Raw genomic sequence first — 23,090 nt, 5'->3', positions numbered from 1 at the left:
TAAAAAAGCCACATGGTCATTCTTTGTGTAGCATATTTTTGTTCCTTTGGAAAGATGGTAAAAAGAAAACTTTCACAGATTAGAATTTAAATACAATTTAATTTCTTTTGTTTTTTGAAGATTTACGTATTCGAGTCGCCACCGATCCTAATAACCAGTATAATTAATCAAAGCTTTCTACACTTTTTCACGACCCACTAAGATTTCTTTTGCGACCCACCAGTGGGTCTCGACCCATAGTTTGGGAACCGCTGGTCTATATCATTTTATGACAATAATGCAAGGTCGCTGTGAATTTGCAATTAAAAGGGAAATTGCAAGGAAAAATTAAAAAAAAATAATTATTTATAAACACAAACGTGGTTGGATTGGATTTATCAATCGAGGGTGAAGGAAACTGTCGTACCGAGTGAAGCTTTTTGCTCGCGGCCATTCTTGTCATCTCATCCATTTATCTTTCATATGTTTCTATCGGGTCAGTTTTCGGATGTTTTGTAGAAAGCCCACGCCACTAACGCAAAAATATGAGATTTTCGTAAATCATCGCCGCCACTTTTCAAAATGACAAATAAGTAATCAACCGGCTGGGATAAGGAGAGGAGTCAAAAATTTTAAATTTCCAGCTCAATCAGTATTCCTAACACTAACTGCATTCATTCTGCATTTATTCCAGTTATCCTTAGTTTAGTTCTATTATGAGTTCGGTGACTAGCCGAGTGACGTTTCGGTGTCCGTCATCTTGGTTCGCATACTTCGGGAATACTGTTTTTTGCGGGGGTTTCGTACAAAATTTTCCCTTGTTGCACACTAGTTGCTGATAAATTTCGTTTATTTATTGACATCGAGTTGTCAATCAAGCCACGCTAGAGTGATTTTGGTATTTAGAGGCCGTTGAGCTCCGTTTCCGGGGCCTGAAAGCGTTTGCCCGAGTATTGGGAATTTGTCCAAGTATAATTGGGGGTTGGGGCACTGCCTCCGCTCCCCAGTGGTGAGAAAACGTGTGGAAAGCCACGCCCCCTTGGTTAATAATGTATTTGGACGATTAGGAGCACTTGGAATGAGATTTCGGGCATAGGGATGCTCAAATATCAAAGAGAATAATTATTGGAATATTTCACCACCGGAAATTTGGGATTTTCCCCTCCCTGTAACGCTCCAGTGAGTTCGGAACGTTGCGCGATTCAAAATAAAGATATTGAGAAAAAAAGTACATAGGTACGTTGGGAAAAATTAGTTTAATGCATTTTTCAAGAAATTTTTTCTCTTACCCTTCAGTCATGGTCCAGTGATTTTGGCTTATTGCAAGCCTTTGATAGGTCTTATCATGAATCTAACGGCATGGGCATGATCATTATGATTAATTAAATTATGATTTATGTGAATTATAAATAAACGCTTCATTCCATGGAATAAGTTTCGTCTTATTCTTTCCACACAAGTACTCAGCTCTCATACACGTTTGGCTGTGACTTCTCATACATTTGGTGCAAGTGTGACCAACAAGACACAAAGATTCATGCCGGTCGATGAGTATTTACTAATGCACAGTTAATTGCTATAATTTGTTATAATCTCAGTAGCTTTCGGCACCTCACTGATCGCCAGTAACTTTAGTCCGAAATGAGTTTGATTCACGAGTGACTGCGCACAACAATGTTTTACATAGAATGACACTCTTTTCATGCACAAAGATTATATATTTGTATATGTATATATGCGAACAACGATGACCATTCAGCACCTCATAAGAGCAACGAAGCTAATGACATATTTACAATAAAAGTTGAAAGTAACGAAATCTTGAAGTTAGTTTTTATGCAAAATTAACAAATATAAAATTGTTGCGAGGGGATGGCTAACTCGGCAATGGGTTCTAAACATGAAGAAAATGTAACTTAATTATAATTACCGCTCGCTTTTTCCAATCAACCTGAAATTTTAAAACAGTGAAGGTAGAGAAATTTGATAACCAAACTAATAAATTCCTGTTGATAAGTGTTGCAATAACTGCAAACTAAAATTGGGATAATTAAGGCAAGCGGTATAAACTAATATATATATGTCATCTACCCCATCGCCGAGCGTGAGTTTGTGGTGGCAAGTGGTGGAGAATTGAATAAAACACAAAAAAACTAAGTTTGAGCCACAGAATGAAGCTCAAATGACCCAGGGAAATCACTGATGGGAATCAACCGGACAAATATGACTAATTTGATTACGAAACACACTTGCAAGCTAACAAACTCACCAATACATATCAAGAAAGACAAAAAATAAAACAGAGAAGAATACAGTGTCGGAAAAGACGGTAAAGTCAAATTAGCCGACACTGTCAGGAAGTCCGCACCAGGCCCTCTAGACGCGATGGGAACCTCGAATAAAGTTTTTAATGCAATTATGGGAGACTGCCGTAGCCACTCCTCCGGCCACACCAAAAGCACAAAGAGCAGTCTGGTTCCTATGCTATAAATATCAAAGTATGAAAAAAAAACTTTTAAATCAGTATAAATTGTAATAAAACAAATGATATAATAAACAAATTTCAATACAAGAAACGTAACACCAAAGTAATTTCATGAAAAACTGGCTAAAAACGCATTTATCGTGCTTTATATTGTACTTTCATCCATTTCTTAAACTAGATAATCTTTGTAAAAAACAACATTGAAATCAAAAAAACAATTGGATCGCTTATACAAATGAAAAAAAAAAAAAAATTTTCTCCAAAATTAAAGATTGGGGGGTTTAAGAAAAATTCCTAAAATCATTTCTAGAAGCTCAGTGACAATTTATTTACACACAATCATAAAAAAATTCCCGTGAAAGCTTACTTTGGGAGGCCAAAAATATTCAAAACGACACAGAAATCTCATGACAGTTGACAATATATAACTTGACCTGGAGTAACTGTTGACTTTCAATCAAGCTATTCATAGTTCGCTGTAACGACAAATTTCGGATTTTAAAATCGCTGCAAACGAGAAACAAAACTAGAGAAACAGATTTGACTTTTTATATTGTTGGGGACGAATCCTACTTTTGAAGTTCCTAAGTCAGGAATGGGTGAATGACTATTCTGAATTCCATAATAATCATAAATCCAATTCAGTTAACCAAAGGAAATTTATTCTGGCGTTCAAACCTAAGAGGGCAATCGGACTTAGAGTCAACAACTTTCCCTCGAAGTAGGAAACCGGATATGAAGTGAATCTAGTGTCAGCGGGAAGATCTGGATTCAATGTTTAGAATGGGCCATGTATGGCTTTCGCTTATTTACAAAATGAGAGCGTTACAAAATATAATAAACAATGTATTGATAAAATTGAATTCAGTAAATCGCTATTAAACAAATTGTAAAGTAAACTCGAATTTCATATGAATTGATAAATAACGACAAAACAAAGTTTGCTGTAAATCAAAACCGTAAAAATCACTTGTATTTCATGTAAAATGATTTTTTTGAATTTTTAATGACATCACGAAAAAAATCTATTCATTTAAAAGTTTTATCCTAGCACAAGAATCTGATTGCTGCATTAAGATATATATTAATATTAACATGAATAATCCAAGGAGAATCAATTACCTATCAATTACCTTCGGTTTAATAGCAAGTTGAATGAAATATCACAAATCAGTGAGTGCTTTCTCATAGGCTTGTTTGGCGAAGACTTCTCATATGTGGGAAGTAGTGTGTTAAAGCCTTGCTCTTTAAACTCTTAAATTTATTTCAAGCAGACTTTGAAAATTTAATCGAATACTTTATCACTAAATACAAAATCAAGTATGGACAATAGATATTATTTTTATCGTACTTTTTACTTTTTCGCTCCGAGCAAGGCTTTGTGCGAGCATCTGATACATAAAGATACAGCAACTGATACATAAAGAGCTTCTATTATTATATAGACGGATATCTTTCTGTCTCGGCATTATTGACACACTGGGTGGGGGCGATGGGATTCGAGTTCTTTGCGATTCCAACATAGTGCGATTCATCTTCGGTCCACACTAGATCGATCTTAATTTCACTAAACCGACCGATAAACCTATTTGAGCAACTTGGATTCTTCTCTTCTCAAATTCTTTCTTGTTAATTCAATAGATTCATTCTTATCTTTATCACTTGGATAATCTTCAGCATTCATCTTCGCTTTCAGCGACATTTTATACAATTCAATCGCTTTCTCTATATTTCCCATTCTCTCATACGCTACTCCTGCATTATTAAGACAAATTCCATATATTAGATATGTTTGAGGTTCTTCAAGTTGCCTTTCTATAAGTATAATTGCGGAATTGTTTATATTCGCATCTTGTTGATGTTCATCGCAGTAACTGTAGCAAAGACCGATGTTAAATAAACACCAAGCCTCCCGCTCTACTCTGACTTTATGAGTCGAACCTTTTATCGTTCGCAATATCTCTAACAATTCATGCATGATTGGTATCACGTGATCTATGACGATCTTTTTCATTGAATGTTGTTTTGTCATCTTCCCAACGACGAGTTGTATTTGGTAAACAGATTGATGAATTCCTATCACCGATTGAACTCCCTTATTATTAAGTCCGTGTAGTTTAGCAGAGACGTAGAATGAAATAACAGATGGAATGAACTTTTCTTCTGAATTGAATTTTGTGGCTTTGCCTATTATTTCATTGGTAAACTGACTGTAGTTTGATATTTCAATCATTCCAATGAAATCAGTCATTTCAGTAATGAGAGATATCACGTGACCTAAGGTTTTTGTTTGTTTCTGCTTTATCATTTCTACCATGACTAAACTTATTTGTTCAATGCATGACAGAACACCATGAGCTGAGTCATCGCCTTCATTTGCCTCTTTGTGCAGTTTGGCTGCGATATATAATTTGACTGTGGCTGAAATGAATTTCTTCTCTTTGATAAATTCTTCTGATTTCTTTTCCAGTTCTTTTGCAAATTGACTTTGACTGTGGATAGGCATCAAAAAGTCAGTCATTTCCTGCATGATTGGAATCACGTGATTCTGGGCAAGATTTGCAGTTTGCACAGACTTTTGCATTTTTTCAGCAACAAACCCAGCTCTATCAAAGCAGGTCCATATATCATCTTTCACTGATTCGTTGTCTTTTCCGCTTTGTCGATGAAGTTTAGCAGCTGCATAGAACGCGACTATAGCATGAATGTATTTACCGCTGGAAACGAATTCATCGCCTAGTTTCATGACGTCTTTTATTTTTGAAATGTACGGTTTCATTGTTATTTCTGAACCTCGATCACAAGTAATTTCATCTGTGAAATTTGACCATAGTTTTCCCGGAGCCCCGGATGGACGATTGTAACCAGCCATTGTCCTTGTACACAAAAATCTAGTCCAGAATATTTCAATAAAAGGCAAGAGAGACTTAAGCTTGCTTGCTGTTTGTATATCCCGTTCTTCCTTGTAAATCTCAGTCATTTTCAAGACAGAAGTCTCATATTCTTTGCTATAGTTTGGAATATCTGTTTGTAATTTTTTGTCACTTGTATCGCGTTCTTTTACAGGAAGTTCTCTACCACTCGGTTGTGTCTGATCTGTTCTGTTCATTCCATCTCTTTCACGATTCAGGTTGATGTGGCACTCGTACGAGGAATTGTTCGTTGAGGATCGGTCTAAAAACAGTTGGAAATTATATAAACAGTATACAATCATACAAAAGTATGCAAAAATTTTACATCTTGTACGATGAGGCATCTCAACAACGTTTCAAAAAATGACCCCTGAACCTCAAACTTCGGCGTCAAACTTCGTAAGTGTTGTATGTCGGTAAAGGTTGTAAAATATATGAATATATTTCAAAATGAGTATTTGAGGGGTTTTAAAACTAATATTATTCCACAGTTTCTTTCAATCAATATTTAGTAAACTCACTTTTTGTCGGATCAATAACATTGACGATTGCGTAAGTAACATTTTCAAAAATTTCTGCAGATATTTTAATAATACCTGATTGACTGTTCATGGAATACCCTGTTTCAGTCTGTCCTGGATGCGGGGGAGAATTTTTTGGTTCTATCTGTCCAGCTGTTGGTCGACTCTGTTGATCTGTCCATATTAATAGAAAAATTAGGTCAAATAAGCTGTTCAATGACTTTGTAGAAATTTGTGAATTATCACAGGAATGGCAAAACTAGTGTTTTATCTGGACGTTGGTAATACTGCTAGGGGGCGCAATTTAGGTAAGTACACACACTTACAGTTAATAAGGTTAAAAGGTCATATTCAAGTTTATTTTTCATCCAGTAAAAATAGGATCTGAAATTTAAAAAAGAAAAAATTGAATTTTTTACTGAGGAAAAGAAGCCGGGTTGAACTAATGCTGGTTATCAAGCAACGACACTAGATGTTCAATACCTAATCAAATTTGAAATAGGGATATAATTTCAGTGTTTGGTGAGTGTGGCTTAAGCAGCTGAACAATCAACCACATCAACAAGATTATATGAGACAGCCATCAAGCCTACAATATAGCTGGTGGGGTATTCCCCGCTTAAATTTTGAAATCCTCAACTCTGTGGAGTGATAGAAAAGGATTAGATTACACTGTAGTTGTGTATTGTGAAGTTGAGCTAGAAATATTTAGGTCTTTTCTTTGGTTTATTGAAATATGAATGGTATTGAAAATATATGCTAAGTTCACTATCTACACTGTTAAAAAATTAGTAAATATACTAATTTTTCTAGTAAATTTTTACTAATTTTTCGTTGAATTTTACTTTCTACAAGAGTATTTTATTGAAATCACGTGACTTGCTTAGCTGAGCCAATCAGGGTGCTTGTTTGTTAATAGTTTACTAATGAATAGTAATTTCACTGATCAGTTAGTAATTAATATAACAGAAAAATAGTAAAAAGATTAGTATACTTGGAAAAAGTAAAAAAATCTAAGATCCTCTAATTTACGAGTAACTATTCTTTCCAATAAACGAATTTATCTACCTACGCATGCGATATAGTCACGAAGCAAATTTAAATACTCCTTTAGAATTTCATCTAAATTTTGCTCTGGGTATTAATTTGAATTAATTTTATTCTAAAATTATTTTGGTTCATCACCCAAAAATTCTGATTGTTTTGCTATTGCATTAGACAAGATAAGATATTGTTTTTATATATTATTTTTCCGGAAGTAAGCGGACCTATTTGTCCAAAAATTCATCCGCAAAAACTCCACGAGGCAGGTTGCGTGCGCAGCATTTTTGATTTCGAGTTTCCTTGCCCATCTCGGCTGGGACGCTAAGCTGTTTGGGAGCTCAGCATCGGTTGCGTGCGTTTGAAAACTGAATGCGGTACGTATGTTAAGTATGAAATAGCGTGAGTCTGAGTTTGATGATTGTGTTAGCAACGGTCTGTACGGTAGCTGCGAATTTACCACATGTAGTGGTCTGAATATTGAGGTACCGGTACTGGTACTTTTTGCAGAGATCAAAGTGTCCTATATTTTAATCCTTCTCTTTCCGGTCATAGGTCATTTAGTACCGGTAATGTGCCAATTATGACATCACTCAAATGTCACGTGCCTGTAGCCCGCGCTTTTTCTGGTTCAGGAATTAGGACTCGGTAAGCGAGGCTCTTTGTCGTTAGTGGATGTTTATTTTAGGCGGTTGGTTTTTGTAGCTTTTCATGCGTTAATTGAGCATGTTTGTGTTACAGTAGCAGACTTGTAGTTGGTAGACCAAAATATTCTTTAAATACCGTGTACATCAGCATCTAATGGTACCGGTACCGTAGCCTACCTGTATACAGCGACATGCTTACACACTGCGTTAGTTTCGCCGTCTTACCGGTACCGGTATATATCGACGACCAAGAGTAAAAATCTGAATTGGCTATTTCAGTATTTGTTTCGGAATAGATGTAACTTACCGGTAGCCTATGGTGATAGGATACGTTCAAACGTTACAAGTCAGTGGCAACAATAGGTACGGTGCCGGTAACAGACAGATGAATTCAACTATACCTACAAAGTCTACAAGGCGGCCATCTTGTTCGGAACGTATTTGGCGATTTCACAATTTACACTGTATTATTTGACTGTTTTTAAGCGTTTTAGCAGGGTTCTTGGTGTTTTTTGACGGGTTTTTAAGCGTTTTAGCAGGGTTCTTGGTGTTTTTTGACGGTTTTTCACTGTTTTTAAGGGTTATAGCAGGGTTCTTGGTGTTTTTTTACGGTTGTTCACTGTTTTTAAGCGTTTTAGCAGGATTCTTGGTGTTTTTTGACGGGTTTTCACTGTTTTTAGGCGTTTTAGCAGGGTTCTTGGTGTTTTTTTGACGGTTGGTCACTGTTTTTAAGCGTTTAGCAGGGTTCTGGGTGTTTTTTGACGGTTTTTCACTGTTTTTAAGCGTTTTAGCAGGCATTATTATTTAGAACATTGAAATATTCAACCAATAAGAAAATTTCTGAATTTATAAGTTCTTCAAAATCGGAATCAAAGAGTCTGAAAACTGAATTACCAAAATCGACTGGGGTGGTCACGTTGATCGCCTATTATTTCGGAGAAAACCTAAACCAAATATTTAAGTGTTTCCAGGTATGTTCTATGCTTTTTTTGTGTAAAGTACTTTTTTTTGAAAGTTTTTGCATCAAGAGTAATGTAACTTCTGCACAACACTGTTCGTATAAAGTTTTGTGAGCCGACTGCAAATTAATTGGAAACTAACTGCATGATAGTGGTTAACGGAATTTTTTTGCATATACATTCACTACTTTGCCTATTTTCAGAAAGAAACCACTTTTTCCCAGATATTAAAAGATATTCCAAAATCTCCATTTATTGCTTGCATAGGTAAGTGTTAGAGGTGAGCGATGTAATTGTGAATATCGGGAACAATTTCGAAAAATGATATGATAGCTGTTTTCCTGTGATTAATTCTGCGCAACTTTTTCAAAGGCCATTTTGTGTCGCCATATACTTCTCAGTTGTGATTATTATAAAATAATATCACCAGCTTCTGTCATGCAACCTGCTTTAACTGTTGCGTCACAGTATGCATTGCTTGAAATATGAAATATATTATTTCTGAAAGAACGTAATGCGCATCATAAGCCTCATCAATGTAATAAGTTCTCCCTTCGTTTTATCAGTGTTGCGCTTGCTATCAACGGTGAGTGAAAATAAGACCAAATCCATGTCTGCTATGTTAGATATATAGCCAAAGCCAATTTGGAGATGATCGTACTATTATACAATTAATAATTGTGTAATTGCATATTATCAAAAAAATCACTAATCATCCACCTCTAGTAAGTGTATTTGTTATTAGTTGGCTTTAGAAGTTGAGATAATAAGATTAATCAACCTGTCGAGTGACTTTCACTTTATTCATAAGCCTATAGATTCGAAGCTAAAGTTTACAATCTTGTGTTTCAGGTAACACGGTAGCGACTGCTGAGACTTTTTACGTCATCGCTGAACGAGAAGTGGTGTGTTCCTGTAGATCGTTTTTTGAAGCGGTAGCTTTTCAGTTTGCTTCGTTCTATGTTTTCAACATAGAATATCCAAAGAAGGCCTTGCTGACGTTTGATTTTATTCAGAGGTAAGAAAAAATGTGCTAGTCTACAGTGCTGATATAATTCTTGCTGTTGGCACAATGTACACGTTGTTGACGAATTACCTGTTTCTTCTGTCATGTAGTGTTATTTGATGACATACAATACAAAAAATGGGTTGTGAAAAGGAAATATGTGACTGGACTTGCACAAACTCATGGTGTCCATATCCTGGGGACTGGGCCATAAGTGGGGCTGAGAATAATTTAATTAGTTAAACAGTTTTAGGTGGTTAATAATAGACTGACTGGCGGTACCACACATGTTTCCTCCTAATCTAATATGTTTTACATCCATATGTGAAAAATGAACTCACAACAATCCTATTTTAGTGAACTTCAATTTCAAACGATGTCACTGTGCTCTCCATTTTGTAGCAGGAAATTTTTGATATATTTGCAAAAAATCATTACTAATGACAGAAATTAATACAATATTTTTCAATTGCTGCATTCGCAATCGAATGTCAACGAGCGGATGAGCCTATTGCGATTTGCGACAACTGGAGGCTAGGAGGATCTGGTGCTTCTTGGTTTAGCAATTGCATTCCTGGCCCACTGGCAGTTTTTTGTTTATCCCTTGGCAAGGCACGATACATTATAAATATCTGACATTTTTACTATTTTTGTCCAGTGTTTGTGTTTTTACTATTTTGGTGGTGAGATGACAGGACGTTTTCCAAATTTCATATGTGAAACCTATTCGCCATTTAAGTTCGGTCTTTTTTCAGGTTCTTCGGTGACATAAACCCCAGAGGCACTAAGTCGAAAAAAAGTAAAGGCAAAGACGTTCATGCAAAAGTAATCGGCCTTGCAAGAAGAGTGAATCTATCACAGGCGTTATATGTGCCGTTGTTAGAAATTGATGTTTAAGTAAACTTTGGTGGTGTTACTGCAGCTTACATCACTTTTGACCAGGGGTGAAAACTCGATCAAATTTTCACATGCCTTTGATTGAGTTTCTCAAGTTCGAGTTCATTACCCTGGTCAGGGGTTTGAGTTCATGTATTTGATAGAGTTTTTCGAAGTTCGAGTTCGCAGCCCTGCTTTTGGCTGATCGATTAATTTGATAAAAAATGATTTAGCTGTGTGTTGGGTGTGAAGTCTGGATAATTTTAAACAAACTCTGCTCCGTAATCTTCTTCAACCACAAAATTTCTGGCTTCCACTCATGACTATCAACTCCCACATTTGCAAATATATGACTCCGTCTTCTGCTCAAGACTCTTTCAAAATATGAATTAAAACTCTTGACTCCCTGATCTTATAAGATTTGACTGCTGCTATGCTAGCTGCTTTAGTGTAACTTTTTGTCCAGTTTTATCAATTTTAACATTTTTGAATTTGCAACTTCTGCAAACTCTGCTCCTAGCTCATGAGCTTTAAAAATGTCCAGTCAAACTCTATTCATAAGTGTGGATAAACTCCGACTATGATTAACTCTATAGACTCCGCAAGCTTCAAAATTTAGAACTCCCACTCATGCTCCTACCAAAATCCTCAAACTCCCGCTCTTCGACTTCACGCCCCTTGAAATCTTATCTTGAAAATTATCTTGCATAATTAACTTTAGAATTTGTCATCTTTGAAACTCTTGCCATAGCTACAAAATAGGTTGCATGATATTTCCCAAAATTTTCATTTTGAAACATTATAATTAGAGTAAAGTGCAAAAAATCGCATGGATAGCCTTCAACGTCTCCTAATAGGTGTTTAAATTTGACTGTAGACCATATATTTTCTGAAATTTCTTTCGAAACTGTTTTACAAGCCTTAAAGGCGTTCAGTGTGTATTTATGGTTTTATAAAAATATCAATTGTAATAAAATGATTTTCGTTTCCAGAATCTCGTTTTTTTTATTTTAACTGTAATATGTGTGTTTACTGTTGTGTCGTGCTAGTAAATAGCTTTGCTACTCTCGTAGTGGTTCGGTCATCGCGAGTGAGAAATTACCATCATGCTAGTATTGTATGGTACTACTGTCGGGTAAGGTAGCTGCCATCGAGATAGTAATTTTATTTACTATTTTAAGGTAAAAAATATTACTACTGGTGGGTAGGTTTACTGCCGTCAAAAAAGTAGTATTTTTTACAGTTTTATAGTAATTTTTGCTACCATCAATCTATGTAAATTTACTAAAAATACTGTTCATAATACTACTGATAGGGCCTGTAAATTTTTTTACATGGGGCCAGTACTTTTGCTGCCATTTTTTTTTAGTAAATTTGGAAAAAAAATTTTAACAGTGTAACTAATACCTTATTTTGAATTTAAGTTTACTAAACCCAGAACAAGAAACCAAGTGATAAAGTGAATAAAATGAATAATACGCAAGTACCCGCAAATACCCAGAGATAAACAATAGAATATACGCTCAGATATACGAAAGCGAATTACAAATTGCCACGCGTTGGCGCAACTTTTAAAAACTTACTTAGATGCAACGAAACTTTTAAAAAATATTTTGGCGTAGTGGGTACCGTTGTCCTAAACTTTACTAATGGACATGGACGACAATTTTATGCGCGCCAATTGACCTGTGGTGTAATAAATTGGGTATGGAATGCCGAGAAGGAAATATTCCGGTCTTCATAAAAGGATCTTCCATGTCGTGAAGCCAAATTATGTTGTTGGTTATGACAAAATCAACCTATCAAATTAATTGATGCCAAATTTGATGCTTTTTTGGCAAATAATGGACTGCCTGCTTAAAGCTCTGTTCAATATGTCAGAGTAAAGAAAAACCAACAAATATAACAGGATTATATTAGGTATTTGGCGCCCAAGCAGTGTGTGTATCAATATTGAGGTAACTAATTTTGTTAGCCTATTTCACATCAAGTTGTTTAAAGGGACTGAAACCTATGGGCAGCGGATATATCCACTCGGCAAACACAGACAGTCTCCAAACTCGTAATAAAACGAAAATAAGAAAAATTGGAATAAAATATGGCCTAACTCCAACCTGGTACGCATACTACGGAAGTACCAGATATTTCTACCTGTTGTTTTGGGTCTTGCTCCAGATGCTACATTTGTATCTCGTCTATTTGAAGGTTCAGGTGGAAATGCTTCTGGTATTTCTGGATTTGATGCAGTGGGGCTTCCTAAATGTAAATCAAGCATTTGAATTTGAAGCAGAATAGATCGCAATATAATGTTCGCACCTCGAATAATAACAGATCAACGAAAACCAAGCAGAGGGATTTTATAAATTAATGACGTCAAGACTAATGGAGTCATTTTTATTATAATATATCAGAATTCAAAAACTTTGATGAGCATTCAATAATTTTTGTTTGGTTGTTTCAAATTCCCTGTTTTTGAAGTTTTATTGATTACTGAGTGGAGCAATCGTTAACCGCAAGTTTTCTCCATACATACTGGGCCAACAGATTTCAAATTTTCCAAACTCGTGGATGTTGAAAGTGCTAAATGGTCATTGCTTTTTTTAAACGTTTTTATAAATCCCATAAGACCAGACAATTCATCGAAATTTCACTGTTTCATTTAACGCCATAGGAATGTGTTTTATGGGATGTAAGATGAATAATAGATTAGATTTTAGGACTGATTGTTAATTTTGGGCTCATCTTATTGGCTGCTACTTACCAACTACTTTAGGTGTCGTAACGTTCGAATTCAATGTTTCTTCGTCAACGAAACCTCTTTCCGCAGGTGAACGTGGAGTTGGGACATCTCGGTTGGAACCTGGATAAAATAAAAAGTTGTAAAATGAAAAACAAACATTGAGAAAGAACCTTTCAACCATAACATTGCGTATTTGACTTACATCGAGGCAAATTGCCTTTCTGGGGTTGTTGCAGCTGAAAAAAAACGAAAATTCTCTCTCTATTTCCAACGCCTAGAAGTTTTAACATACGAATCCAGTTTTCGACAACACCAATCAATAGGAAGAAAGCTTTGAAGAAAGGTGGGGGCCTAGTATCCTCAGATGTTCAGATTGCTGTGGCATTTTAAAAGAAGTAATGCTTTCATCTTGTCGTAAGTCGACGCAACCGCAAGTTACCATGAACACAATCAAATTAAAATAGAGAGACATTTTAAATTCTCGTTGTTGTCATGGACTAAATATTGGGCGACAGAAAAAGCCATTCATTATACACTAAAAAAGTCGATACTTCATGAAAGCGTAATTGCGGCGAATTTCCGATTTTGATTCAATAAAATTCTGTTGTGTTTGGTTTTATTGTTTCTTCACACAGAATGCGGTTGCAATGGACGCACATTGAGTCCGCAAAGGTTTTCGCCGGTGAGAAGATAGTCTGCGACCAAAAAAGGTTGGGAAACGCTGTTTTAAACGCTTAGTCCAAGAATCAGAAATTTTGGGATTAAAAGATCTTTAATAAACCAATAGCTTTGCTATATTGAACGGTTCTAAGTTGGGCGTATCTCAATGAATCTAACACAAACCTTGTCTTTCTCCTTCACCATGCCAAGGTAAAGCAGGTCGTTGTTCGGGACCACCTACTGCAGGTACCTGAGAACTACCAGATGCTCCTTCACCAAGCCAGGCTAAAGCTGCCTGATCCCCTGGGCCACCGATTGCAGAAGGTTGTGACCCTGAAACAAATATGATGTATTTTAAATAGAAAGCATTAGACCGGGATAATATTAAATGAACATGTATGAACAGCGATAGAACTCTGGATCCAAAATGGCGGGTGTGACGTCACACAAGCGCTTATAACGTTACCAATGCATGTCCTCACTTGTGTTATAGCCACTTTGGCTGAGATCAATTTTATGGGCGTAAACAGCGCATACAGAATCGCGTCGTAAAATTCACGCATCATTAACCAGCGACGCATCTGCGGGTTTCATTTGTTTGTTTCATTTCTTCAGTTTGAGCTCAGTTCGTATCGTCACTGTGTAAAAGTATTTAACTAAGAAAACAAATTTTATAGACATGTTCATTCCACAATATCAATTATTTTGTTTATAAGAACTTAATAAATATTCTTGATATTACGCGACAATAGGACGATTCTGTGGCCAACGTATTTCAATTTATTTTCATAATATAGAAATATGATGATTGAGCAAATAACATCTTCCAAATTCTGCTAATATTACAATAATATCTGATGCTATATCTCTTGAATATTGTATTTCAGTTGGTTCTGGATGCGGCAGAGAATACCTTGGATCTATCTGTCCAGCCGTTGTTGGTCGACTCTGTTGATCTATCCATGTTGATTGGGAAATTAGGTCAAAGATGATTACTTTTGCATAAAATATGCGAATTAACACGAGCATGGCCAAACCAGGATTTTAATCTTGACGAGGGCAATACTGCTAAGAGCGCCATTTAGGCAAGTCCTCGCAATCTAAGTTAATGAGGTATAAAGTAACATTCAAGTTTATTTTTCTATCCAGTAAAAAACATTTCGAAATTTGAAAAACGGATTTTTTACTGAGGAAGAGAAGCCGGGGTGAACTAATGCTGGCTATCAAGCAACGACACTAGATGTTCAATACCTAATCAAATTTGGTAATAGGAATAAATTTTCAGTGTTTTGTGATTGTGGCTTAAGCAGCTAAAAAACCAACCACATCCACAAGAGATTACCGTATTTGCTCGTTTTGTAGCCCGGGCCCATATGTTTTTCAACCAACTCACTAACCGGGCCCTTATTTAAACCGGCCCTTGTTTAAGCACGGGCACTTGTTATTTTCGATCGTTACAATAATTAATATATTGTTATTTCCAGTTCTCAAGTATGATATAAACGATAATAACGAAAATTTTGACTTTTTCTACGCACCGCAGATACAAATCCGAAAAAGAAGAAAAGTTTTGCGACGCCCTAACAATATTGAAACGCCCAGTTTGAGAACCATGGTGTTACGTGATCAATGCTATCTGTTATGTACCTGGACGCCTAAGGCGTGAGTGTTATATAACGGCGCTTAAAATTTAACAGCGTTGTGACAAAAGCGCTTCTTATTTCCTATTGTTCCCTACAACTGAAAAATCAGCTTTTACATCGGGCGGGTATTCAAGCACCGGCCCTTATTTGTTTTTATTTTCTGTTCACACGGGCGGCTATTCAAACGGGCCCTTAATCAAGATCGGGCGGTAAGACGAGCATATACGGTATATGAAACGGCCATCAAGCCCACAAGATGGCTGGTGGGGTATTCCCCCTCTTGAACAGGCTTTTTAATTTTAAAATGCTGAATTTTGTGGAGTGATAGAAATAGCTTAGATTACACAACTTTGAACTCAAAACAATACCCCAGGTTGAAAAGTGAATAAAATGAATGGTACGGCAAAGGCGCAAATACCCGGAGATAAACAATCGAATATTCGCTCCGATATATGGAAGCGAATAAAAAAATCGTCACACGGTGGCGCAATTTTATTTAAAACTCACTTAGATGAAACGATACAACTTGACGAAATAATTTGGCCTAGTGGGTAGCGTTGTCCAAAACTTTACTAATGAAACTGAATGACAATTCGCCACATGATGGTCAAATTTGTCACAAAACTAGTCTGAACATTCAATAGCATATGGCGTCGTGAGTATCCTAGTTCTAGGATAGATTCTATAGGTTACAATATCAGGTTCGAATTTTATGCCAGCCAATTGACCTGGGGTGTTTTAAACTGGGTATGGAATGCCCGAACGAAAATATTCCAACCTCACAATAAAGCCTTCCAAGCCGTAAAGCCAAATTATTTCGATGGCCTCTTAAAGTACTCGTATGTGAACCAAGATGGCGGACATCGGAACGTGGTATGTGTGTCCCGTAATGAACTGTTTGCCTAAAGCTTTGTTCAATATGGAAGAGTATAACAACTAGTGGAATACCAACAAAGAAAATAAAGGTAATAAATATTTCTACCTGTTGTTTTGGATCTTGCTCCAGATGTTTCGTTTTTATTTCGTCTCTTTGAAGGCTCAGGTGGAATTAGTGGAAATGCTCCTGATATTTCTGGATTTGATGCAGTGGGGATTCCTGAATGTAAATCAAGCATTTAAATTTGAAGCAGAATAAAGTGAAGTGTAATGTTGACATCTCAACTGCCCTCGCCTCACCCAACTTTCTACGTTCAGGCTATAATTAGAAGGATTTTTGAATTTTATTGACGTCGCCGCTAATGGAGTCATTTTCATAAAAATCTTCATATAGAATATCATGATTCAGAAAACCTAAATTATAAAATCATGCAACTTTCTGAGCAAATGTTCAAAACTCAAAAATGTTGAAACCGGTAGAAGGCTATTACTTTCCTTTCAACATTTTTATGAATCTCGAGAGACTTAACATTTCATCGAAAATTACACTGTTTTATTTCAAGTCATGGGAATGTTTTATGGGATGTAACATAAATGATAGGTTGGCGACAATAAGTTGATATTCATATTAGGTGAATGTAAATTGGACCTGGACCACAGAACATTGTCGTCTTGCATTTTGTTCACGTACAACAGACAGACCAATATATATGTCGTTCGGACAAAATCTTCCATATATTTTTACATCAACTAACTACTGGCGCATACCAATTACTTTAGATGTCGTTACGTTCGGATTTAATGTTTTTTCGTCAACACAACTTCTATCCACATATGGACGTTTTGAAGGCATAGGAACTGGATCTCGGCTGGAACCTAGATATATAATAAAAATATATAGTAAAATAAAATATACAACAAAATACAGAGGATTATCTGCATCATATCCAAATTGTCTATCAAGGGAAGAGAATTATTTTGCGTATTAATTTGACGTCGGGAAATTGTGTTAAAATATGATTCCTTTATTTGCGTACCTGACGTGAGTCTAGAATTATGTGATGGTCAAAAATATTTTTAATCAAAAATAATTGGCGGAGAAGTCGGAACATTGAGAAAGAACCTTTCAATCATAACAATGCGTATTTGACTTATATCGAGGCAAATTGCCTTTCTTTCAACTGCTGGACCTGAGTTTTATTAATTTTCACGAGGGGCTTTGTAGGCTTATGGGAGGCAGCCAATAAGATATTCAAAAATAATATTTTTTTCAATCGAAACAGTTACAGTTCGGAATTGTGTGGCCAACTTACCACAGCCTGCAATAATATTTTAATAATATTTTCAAAGGTTTCATGGAGTTCATTAATTTTTGCTCTTTTTAAAAATAATTCCACCATTTGGCGATAACACGTTTTGGGTATTTATGGTCTAATAATGCTATTTTCACCTTCTCTGTTTGGCCTTTTCTTTGATATTTTCTTTGGCTTTATTGGATCCAATATTTCTGGTTCATTGGTCGGCACTATCGTCTCTATCTCTTCAAGCTGTTCGTTCCCTGATGAAGATATCTGCGCTTCTGGCGCGGGCATTGCGAGAGGTTGATAGCTACCAGGATGCGGCTCTATGACAAAATAGTAGCATTAAAAAATGGACAAAAGCAATAGAAGTGGGCTGTCAATTTCAAAGGAGGAAATATTTCAAAAAGGAAAATATTTCAAAAATGACTTTGGTTGATGACTCTGGCTCCGAAAACCTGACGAGAATACTGAATTTTGATTACTTTATCTCTTCGATTCTCTGTTGTAAATACTAATGGGAGTAATTAAGGAGTTTCTCTCAGAAATATTTACTTTGGTTATCCTATTTATTGATCTAAGAATTCTACACAAATATTCAAATTCTCCATTGATCTCAAACCCCTGGGTGTTTCAAAATACGAACCCAGGTTCCAGGGGTATGAAATATTTACAAGGCTGTGGTATGAGGTGGTAGGCCGTTACAAAAATGGCAAAAATTTTGACTTTGGTTCTCGACTACAGGTTGAAGGAAATTTTGAATCAGCTCTGACACAAAGATAACAAGTTTCCAACAATTTTGGTGTCTTCATTATATGTTGTGAATGCTAAGTGAACCAATTATTGTTTTGTGAGATTCTGTAGGAAATATTTCATCTTCATTAAGTTTCGACTCCAATTTCAGTCAAACTCCACGATTCTGATTTAATATCATAAGATAATTCTCGCCAACACGGCCAAGGGGCTACTGATAAGAAGTCTGTTGGAACGTATAGAATCTTTTTTCGTTGGTTTGGAAATCGTAAAAGATCTTTAATACAGCAATACCTTGAACGGTTCTAAGTTGGATGTATGTCAACAAATCTAACACAAACCTCCTCTTTCTCCTTCTTCATGCCAAGGTAAAGCAGGTCGTTGTTCGGGACCACCTATTGCAGGTACCTGAGAACTACCAGATGTTCCTTCCCCATGCCAAGGTAGGGCAGGTCGTTGTTCGGGATCTATTACAGGTACCTGAGAACTACCAGATGCACCTTCACAATACCAAGGTAAAGCTGTTTGTCCCCCTGGGCCACCGATTGCTGGAGGTTCTTGTGACCCTGAAGAAATAAATTAAATTTCAAATTTGCAGAATAAGTTTGGAATAATGAGTGTGAATCGCTTTTGCTAATAGTTGCCTTTATTCAGGTTGTTGTTGTTAATAAAATTGTTAAAATTCAAAAATCAAGGCAGAAGAACTCGTTCCTTTTTCAAGTTAATCTGAGGACTTAACGACCCATGATTTCACAAAAAGAATTTCGTGCAACTTTTATGGCGTATGAAACAATGTATCCTTGCACTCTTGTTCTGATAAAAAGGTCTTATTAGTACGGATGTAAGTTTCGTGTCCATATGGTTCAGCAGTAGAATTTTAGCGCTGTTCAAAAATATAAATTGAAAATTTTTTTTGAAAGCGATTGTTGTTTTACTCAATTTTTTCTTACAAAAAAAATGACCCTCCCCATTGATGTCGTCGTTCATGCAATTTTTTTCAATACGTACCCCCTATTGCTCCGATTGTGGATCCTCTTACTTGTGATTTCGACCTGAAGGTATTAAAAATCAATTTGATAAATATTTATATGAAGAATTTGTTTCTACACAATAAATTACAATTATATTTTTTTTCATTTGGGTTTGGCTTCTGTCTGAAGGCAAATTTTATTGTCACAAATAAAGCATTTTATTTGGCTTTAAGTTCTTCTTGTACCTTGAAATCATACTCGTACATATAAGCAATCACAGGTATGAAGATTAAAAATGTGGAAAATGGCTTGAGTCTGTATTTTTTAAATCTTGAAATAACGTTTCAAATTCACAGAATCAAAGCTGAGAACTCACCCCACGATGTCTCCTTTTATTACTGAGCCTTGATAAACCGGGGCGCCGTAATAATGAACGTGATATTCTATAACATTGCCAGTTTGTCCACCTAGTGCGGCCGGTTGTTGTTGAACCGCCTGCTGCGGGGCTGTATGCTGAACATCTGTGGGTCCTGCAAACAAATAATAGAGTTGGTATCTGTGCATTGAAGTTAATAATTGCGTACCCAGGTATATATATAATTTCATAACACATTTTCAATTTTGTAACACAACCAAAAAAATAAAGAATGACATTTAATAACTCTTATTTACCTTTGTAGTCGCTGATAGCATGTAAGATACAATTTTATTGAGTTGATTATCCACGCAAATGTTACACACTCCGATCTTATAGCATTCTAGACCAGTGTTTCTCAACCTTTTTCAGTTCGCGGACCGGTAAAATTTCAAAACAAATTTCGCGGACCGGCGGACCTTCAGAATTAATTACGCATAAATCAACCGAACAGTTTTAGCCGTAATGATGCCTTTATTTTAGGAGGAAAATGTCAATGCAGAAACTCAAATCCCTATTATGGGGTCATAACAGATTAGTTTTGACATCATTGCACCAAAGGTGTCTTACAATAAACATAGCCTGTCTCATAGTTTAAATCAGGTTGCCGCCGATGTAAGTATATTCTTCCTTATCGTACCGCTCTTGTTTTGCCGAAGGCTGCCATTAATTAAATAAGTTTCATGATTTTTCTTACTCAAAACGTCTTTCTGGTATCTCGGATAAATATTCCTGTTAAAATCGTATGACTTTGGTATATATACAAACTTGGCGGTAGGTGTACGCAATAGAAGTGAAAGTCAAAGCAAGAATTTTCACTTACATTCTTGAAAATATAATTCCGACAGCTTATGCGGCTGCCAGAACGCAACGTTCTGGCGTAGTTTCACGGCGATGCAAGGGGTATTTCAATAAAAACAAAACACAAGCCCTTGTGTTAAAACAGGGTGTTTTTTAGAATTGCAAAAAACAAAACCCTAGCTGTGTGCTATCAAACTCCTCCGTTGGTACGTTAGCCGCTGTTATGAGGCCATAGACTTAACGAACATCCAACCGTTCAGGGTTTAAAATGGGCAGAGGACCTCTCACCAAGTTTGGTTGTTTGACGAATACCGGTCTACGAATCAATAAGAGTTAAAAAAAATATTCATAAAACTAACGGACATGACGTCAATACATTGTATTTTGCAATTTGCTTATAACAAATTAATATTGAAAAAAAATTTGGCGGACCGGCAGCAAAGTTGCCGCGGACCGGCGGTTGGGAACCACTGTTCTAGACGGGGCTACAATTTTACCTGATGCTGTGGTTCTAGACTTGTTCGAAGAATATCAAATGGCCGTTTCCAACAACTTATTACAAAATATTGCAATCATAACAGTTATACATATACTATAATACCGGTGCTTCACAACCTTCTTTTCAAATTATCCAAATTTTCTAAAAATTCAAATTTGCAAAATCTCGCAACCCAAGGACACACTAAAATACTACATGGCATGTAGCGTTTTTATTGTCGCAAAATTGAATGAGTAACATAAAACAAAGTAAGAAAATGTGCTTTATTATTGGGTGCTAACTTAGTGTATATTAAAGTAAAAAGACTTCCTTGATAGTTAAATGTTATTCGTCACATTTTCTTCAATTAAAATCTACGTGATTAATAAGCAAGTATTGTTGCATATTTGGGAGTCTCCATCGGTCCAAGACTCTAATAATGTTTTCTTCCGGCCAAACAAAATGTTGTTAAGGAAACTCATGGAAGTGTAAACTAACCTTATTTTTGAGCAACAAAAACTTTCAAATTTTATTCAAAAAACGAGCTACCCAAGAAAATTTTCAGACGACCCAATATTGGAAAACCCTGGTGTAAATCAAGACATTTAAACCATCAAATATATACATTCCTCACCTTCGCCTGGTTCTTCAACCTGATATTCCTGTCCTGGACCTTGCTCTTCATGGATCTCATCCTCAGGACCCAAGTTCTGAATCACAGGTCCATGTTGTTGTTGTTGTTGTTGTGGGGATTCATTCCCTGAATCGTTGGTGTCATTGCTGGAATTGTTATCAATGATATCCGACTCGATTATTTGTTGAACAGCTGGATCCGCCTCGATTATTTCTGGGTCGGTAAGATCGGAGTTGTCTGTTTGTTGATCGATCAAACTAGAAACGTTTTGTTGTTGTTCAGAGTCAGACATTTTTCTAGATTTCTACTGATTTATATTCCCGTGACAAGTAAAATATCCAAGTTCAGTCAAATCTGTAGATTTGTATTTTCTCATTTGTATGGAAGACTTCAGCACTAAAAGCTCCAAATATCAAATAAATATGACGAATCAATATTTCCATCCATATAATAATGTCATTGATTTCTATATTGCACCATAAAAATATTCAACCATAAGACAATGATGTTTCAACTACAATGTTGGCTGCAACATAATAAACCAAAATGTATTTTTCAAACAACCAGAATGAGTTTGAACTGATTGACTTTGTCACCTAAAAGCGCTGAACTAGGACTTCCTTCATAGTTTATTTTTACTATTCGGTAAATAATAACATACAAAATTAGGAAAAATAAATAAATGAAATCGAACACATATTTTTACTGATAAAGCCGAGTTCGCGGGGAACCAACAACTGGTTACTACAAACTTTTATCCCTGATATAGATTACAATTAAGTTCTCTGATTTTCGCTATATCCCTACTAAAATGATTATGTTTGCTATGTCCCTCCTAAAACGGCTATGCCCGCTATGTCCGTACTAGAATACCGATGTTCGTTATGTCCCTACTATAATGGTTATGTCCGCTATGTCCCGACTAATATGGCCATACCTGCTATGTCCCTACTAAAATGGCTATATCCCTCCTAAAATGGTTATGTCCGCTTTGTCCCCACTGGAATGGTTATGTCCGCTATGTTCCAACTTAGGTGGCGACACCCGCTATTTCCCTACTAAAATGACAATACCCGCTATGTCGCGACTTAAAAAACAATGTCCGCTACGTCCCAACTAAATGGGATATGCCCGCTATGTCCCTGCCACAATGACTTTGTCCGTACTAGAATACCGATGTCCGCTACGTCCCAACTGAAAGGATATGTTCGCTATATCACTACCGATGCTATATCCGCTATATTCCTACCGAATACCGATGTTTTCTATGTCCCTACTAAAATAGCCATATCTGCTGTGTCCCTACTAAAATGGCTATATTCCTACTAAAATGGTTAAGTCCGCTTTGTCCCCACTAAAATGGTTATGTCCGCTATGTCCCAACTAAAGTGGCGT

At 36.2% G+C, this 23,090-nt stretch overlaps 1 protein-coding gene and 1 long non-coding RNA gene across 2 annotated transcripts; one reads left to right on the top strand and one right to left on the bottom strand.

Annotated features, from left to right (window-relative positions):
* Window positions 1-1,437: 1,437 nt before the first annotated feature.
* LOC120334033 (uncharacterized) lies at window positions 1,438-22,187 on the bottom strand. Its single transcript, XM_078109367.1, has 12 exons — window positions 21,696-22,187; window positions 19,744-19,897; window positions 19,405-19,448; window positions 18,738-18,962; window positions 17,796-17,969; window positions 17,114-17,221; window positions 16,452-16,565; window positions 14,010-14,159; window positions 13,188-13,286; window positions 12,578-12,682; window positions 5,973-6,071; window positions 1,438-5,638 (listed from the first exon to the last, which is right to left on the bottom strand). The coding sequence occupies exons 1-12, from the start codon at window positions 21,985-21,987 to the stop codon at window positions 4,050-4,052; spliced, it is 3,153 nt and encodes a 1,050-aa protein (XP_077965493.1). The 5' UTR covers window positions 21,988-22,187; the 3' UTR covers window positions 1,438-4,049.
* LOC120329889 (uncharacterized) lies at window positions 8,141-11,420 on the top strand. The gene is made up of 4 exons (XR_005567780.2): window positions 8,141-8,556; window positions 8,748-8,811; window positions 9,397-9,562; window positions 10,306-11,420. It is a non-coding gene; the product is annotated as an uncharacterized LOC120329889 (long non-coding RNA).
* Window positions 22,188-23,090: the final 903 nt, after the last annotated feature.

This window comes from Styela clava, chromosome 15 (assembly GCF_964204865.1).
Source record: "Styela clava chromosome 15, kaStyClav1.hap1.2, whole genome shotgun sequence".
Classification (NCBI taxonomy): Eukaryota; Metazoa; Chordata; class Ascidiacea; order Stolidobranchia; family Styelidae; genus Styela; species Styela clava.
This window is presented reverse-complemented; position numbering and strand designations above follow the sequence as displayed.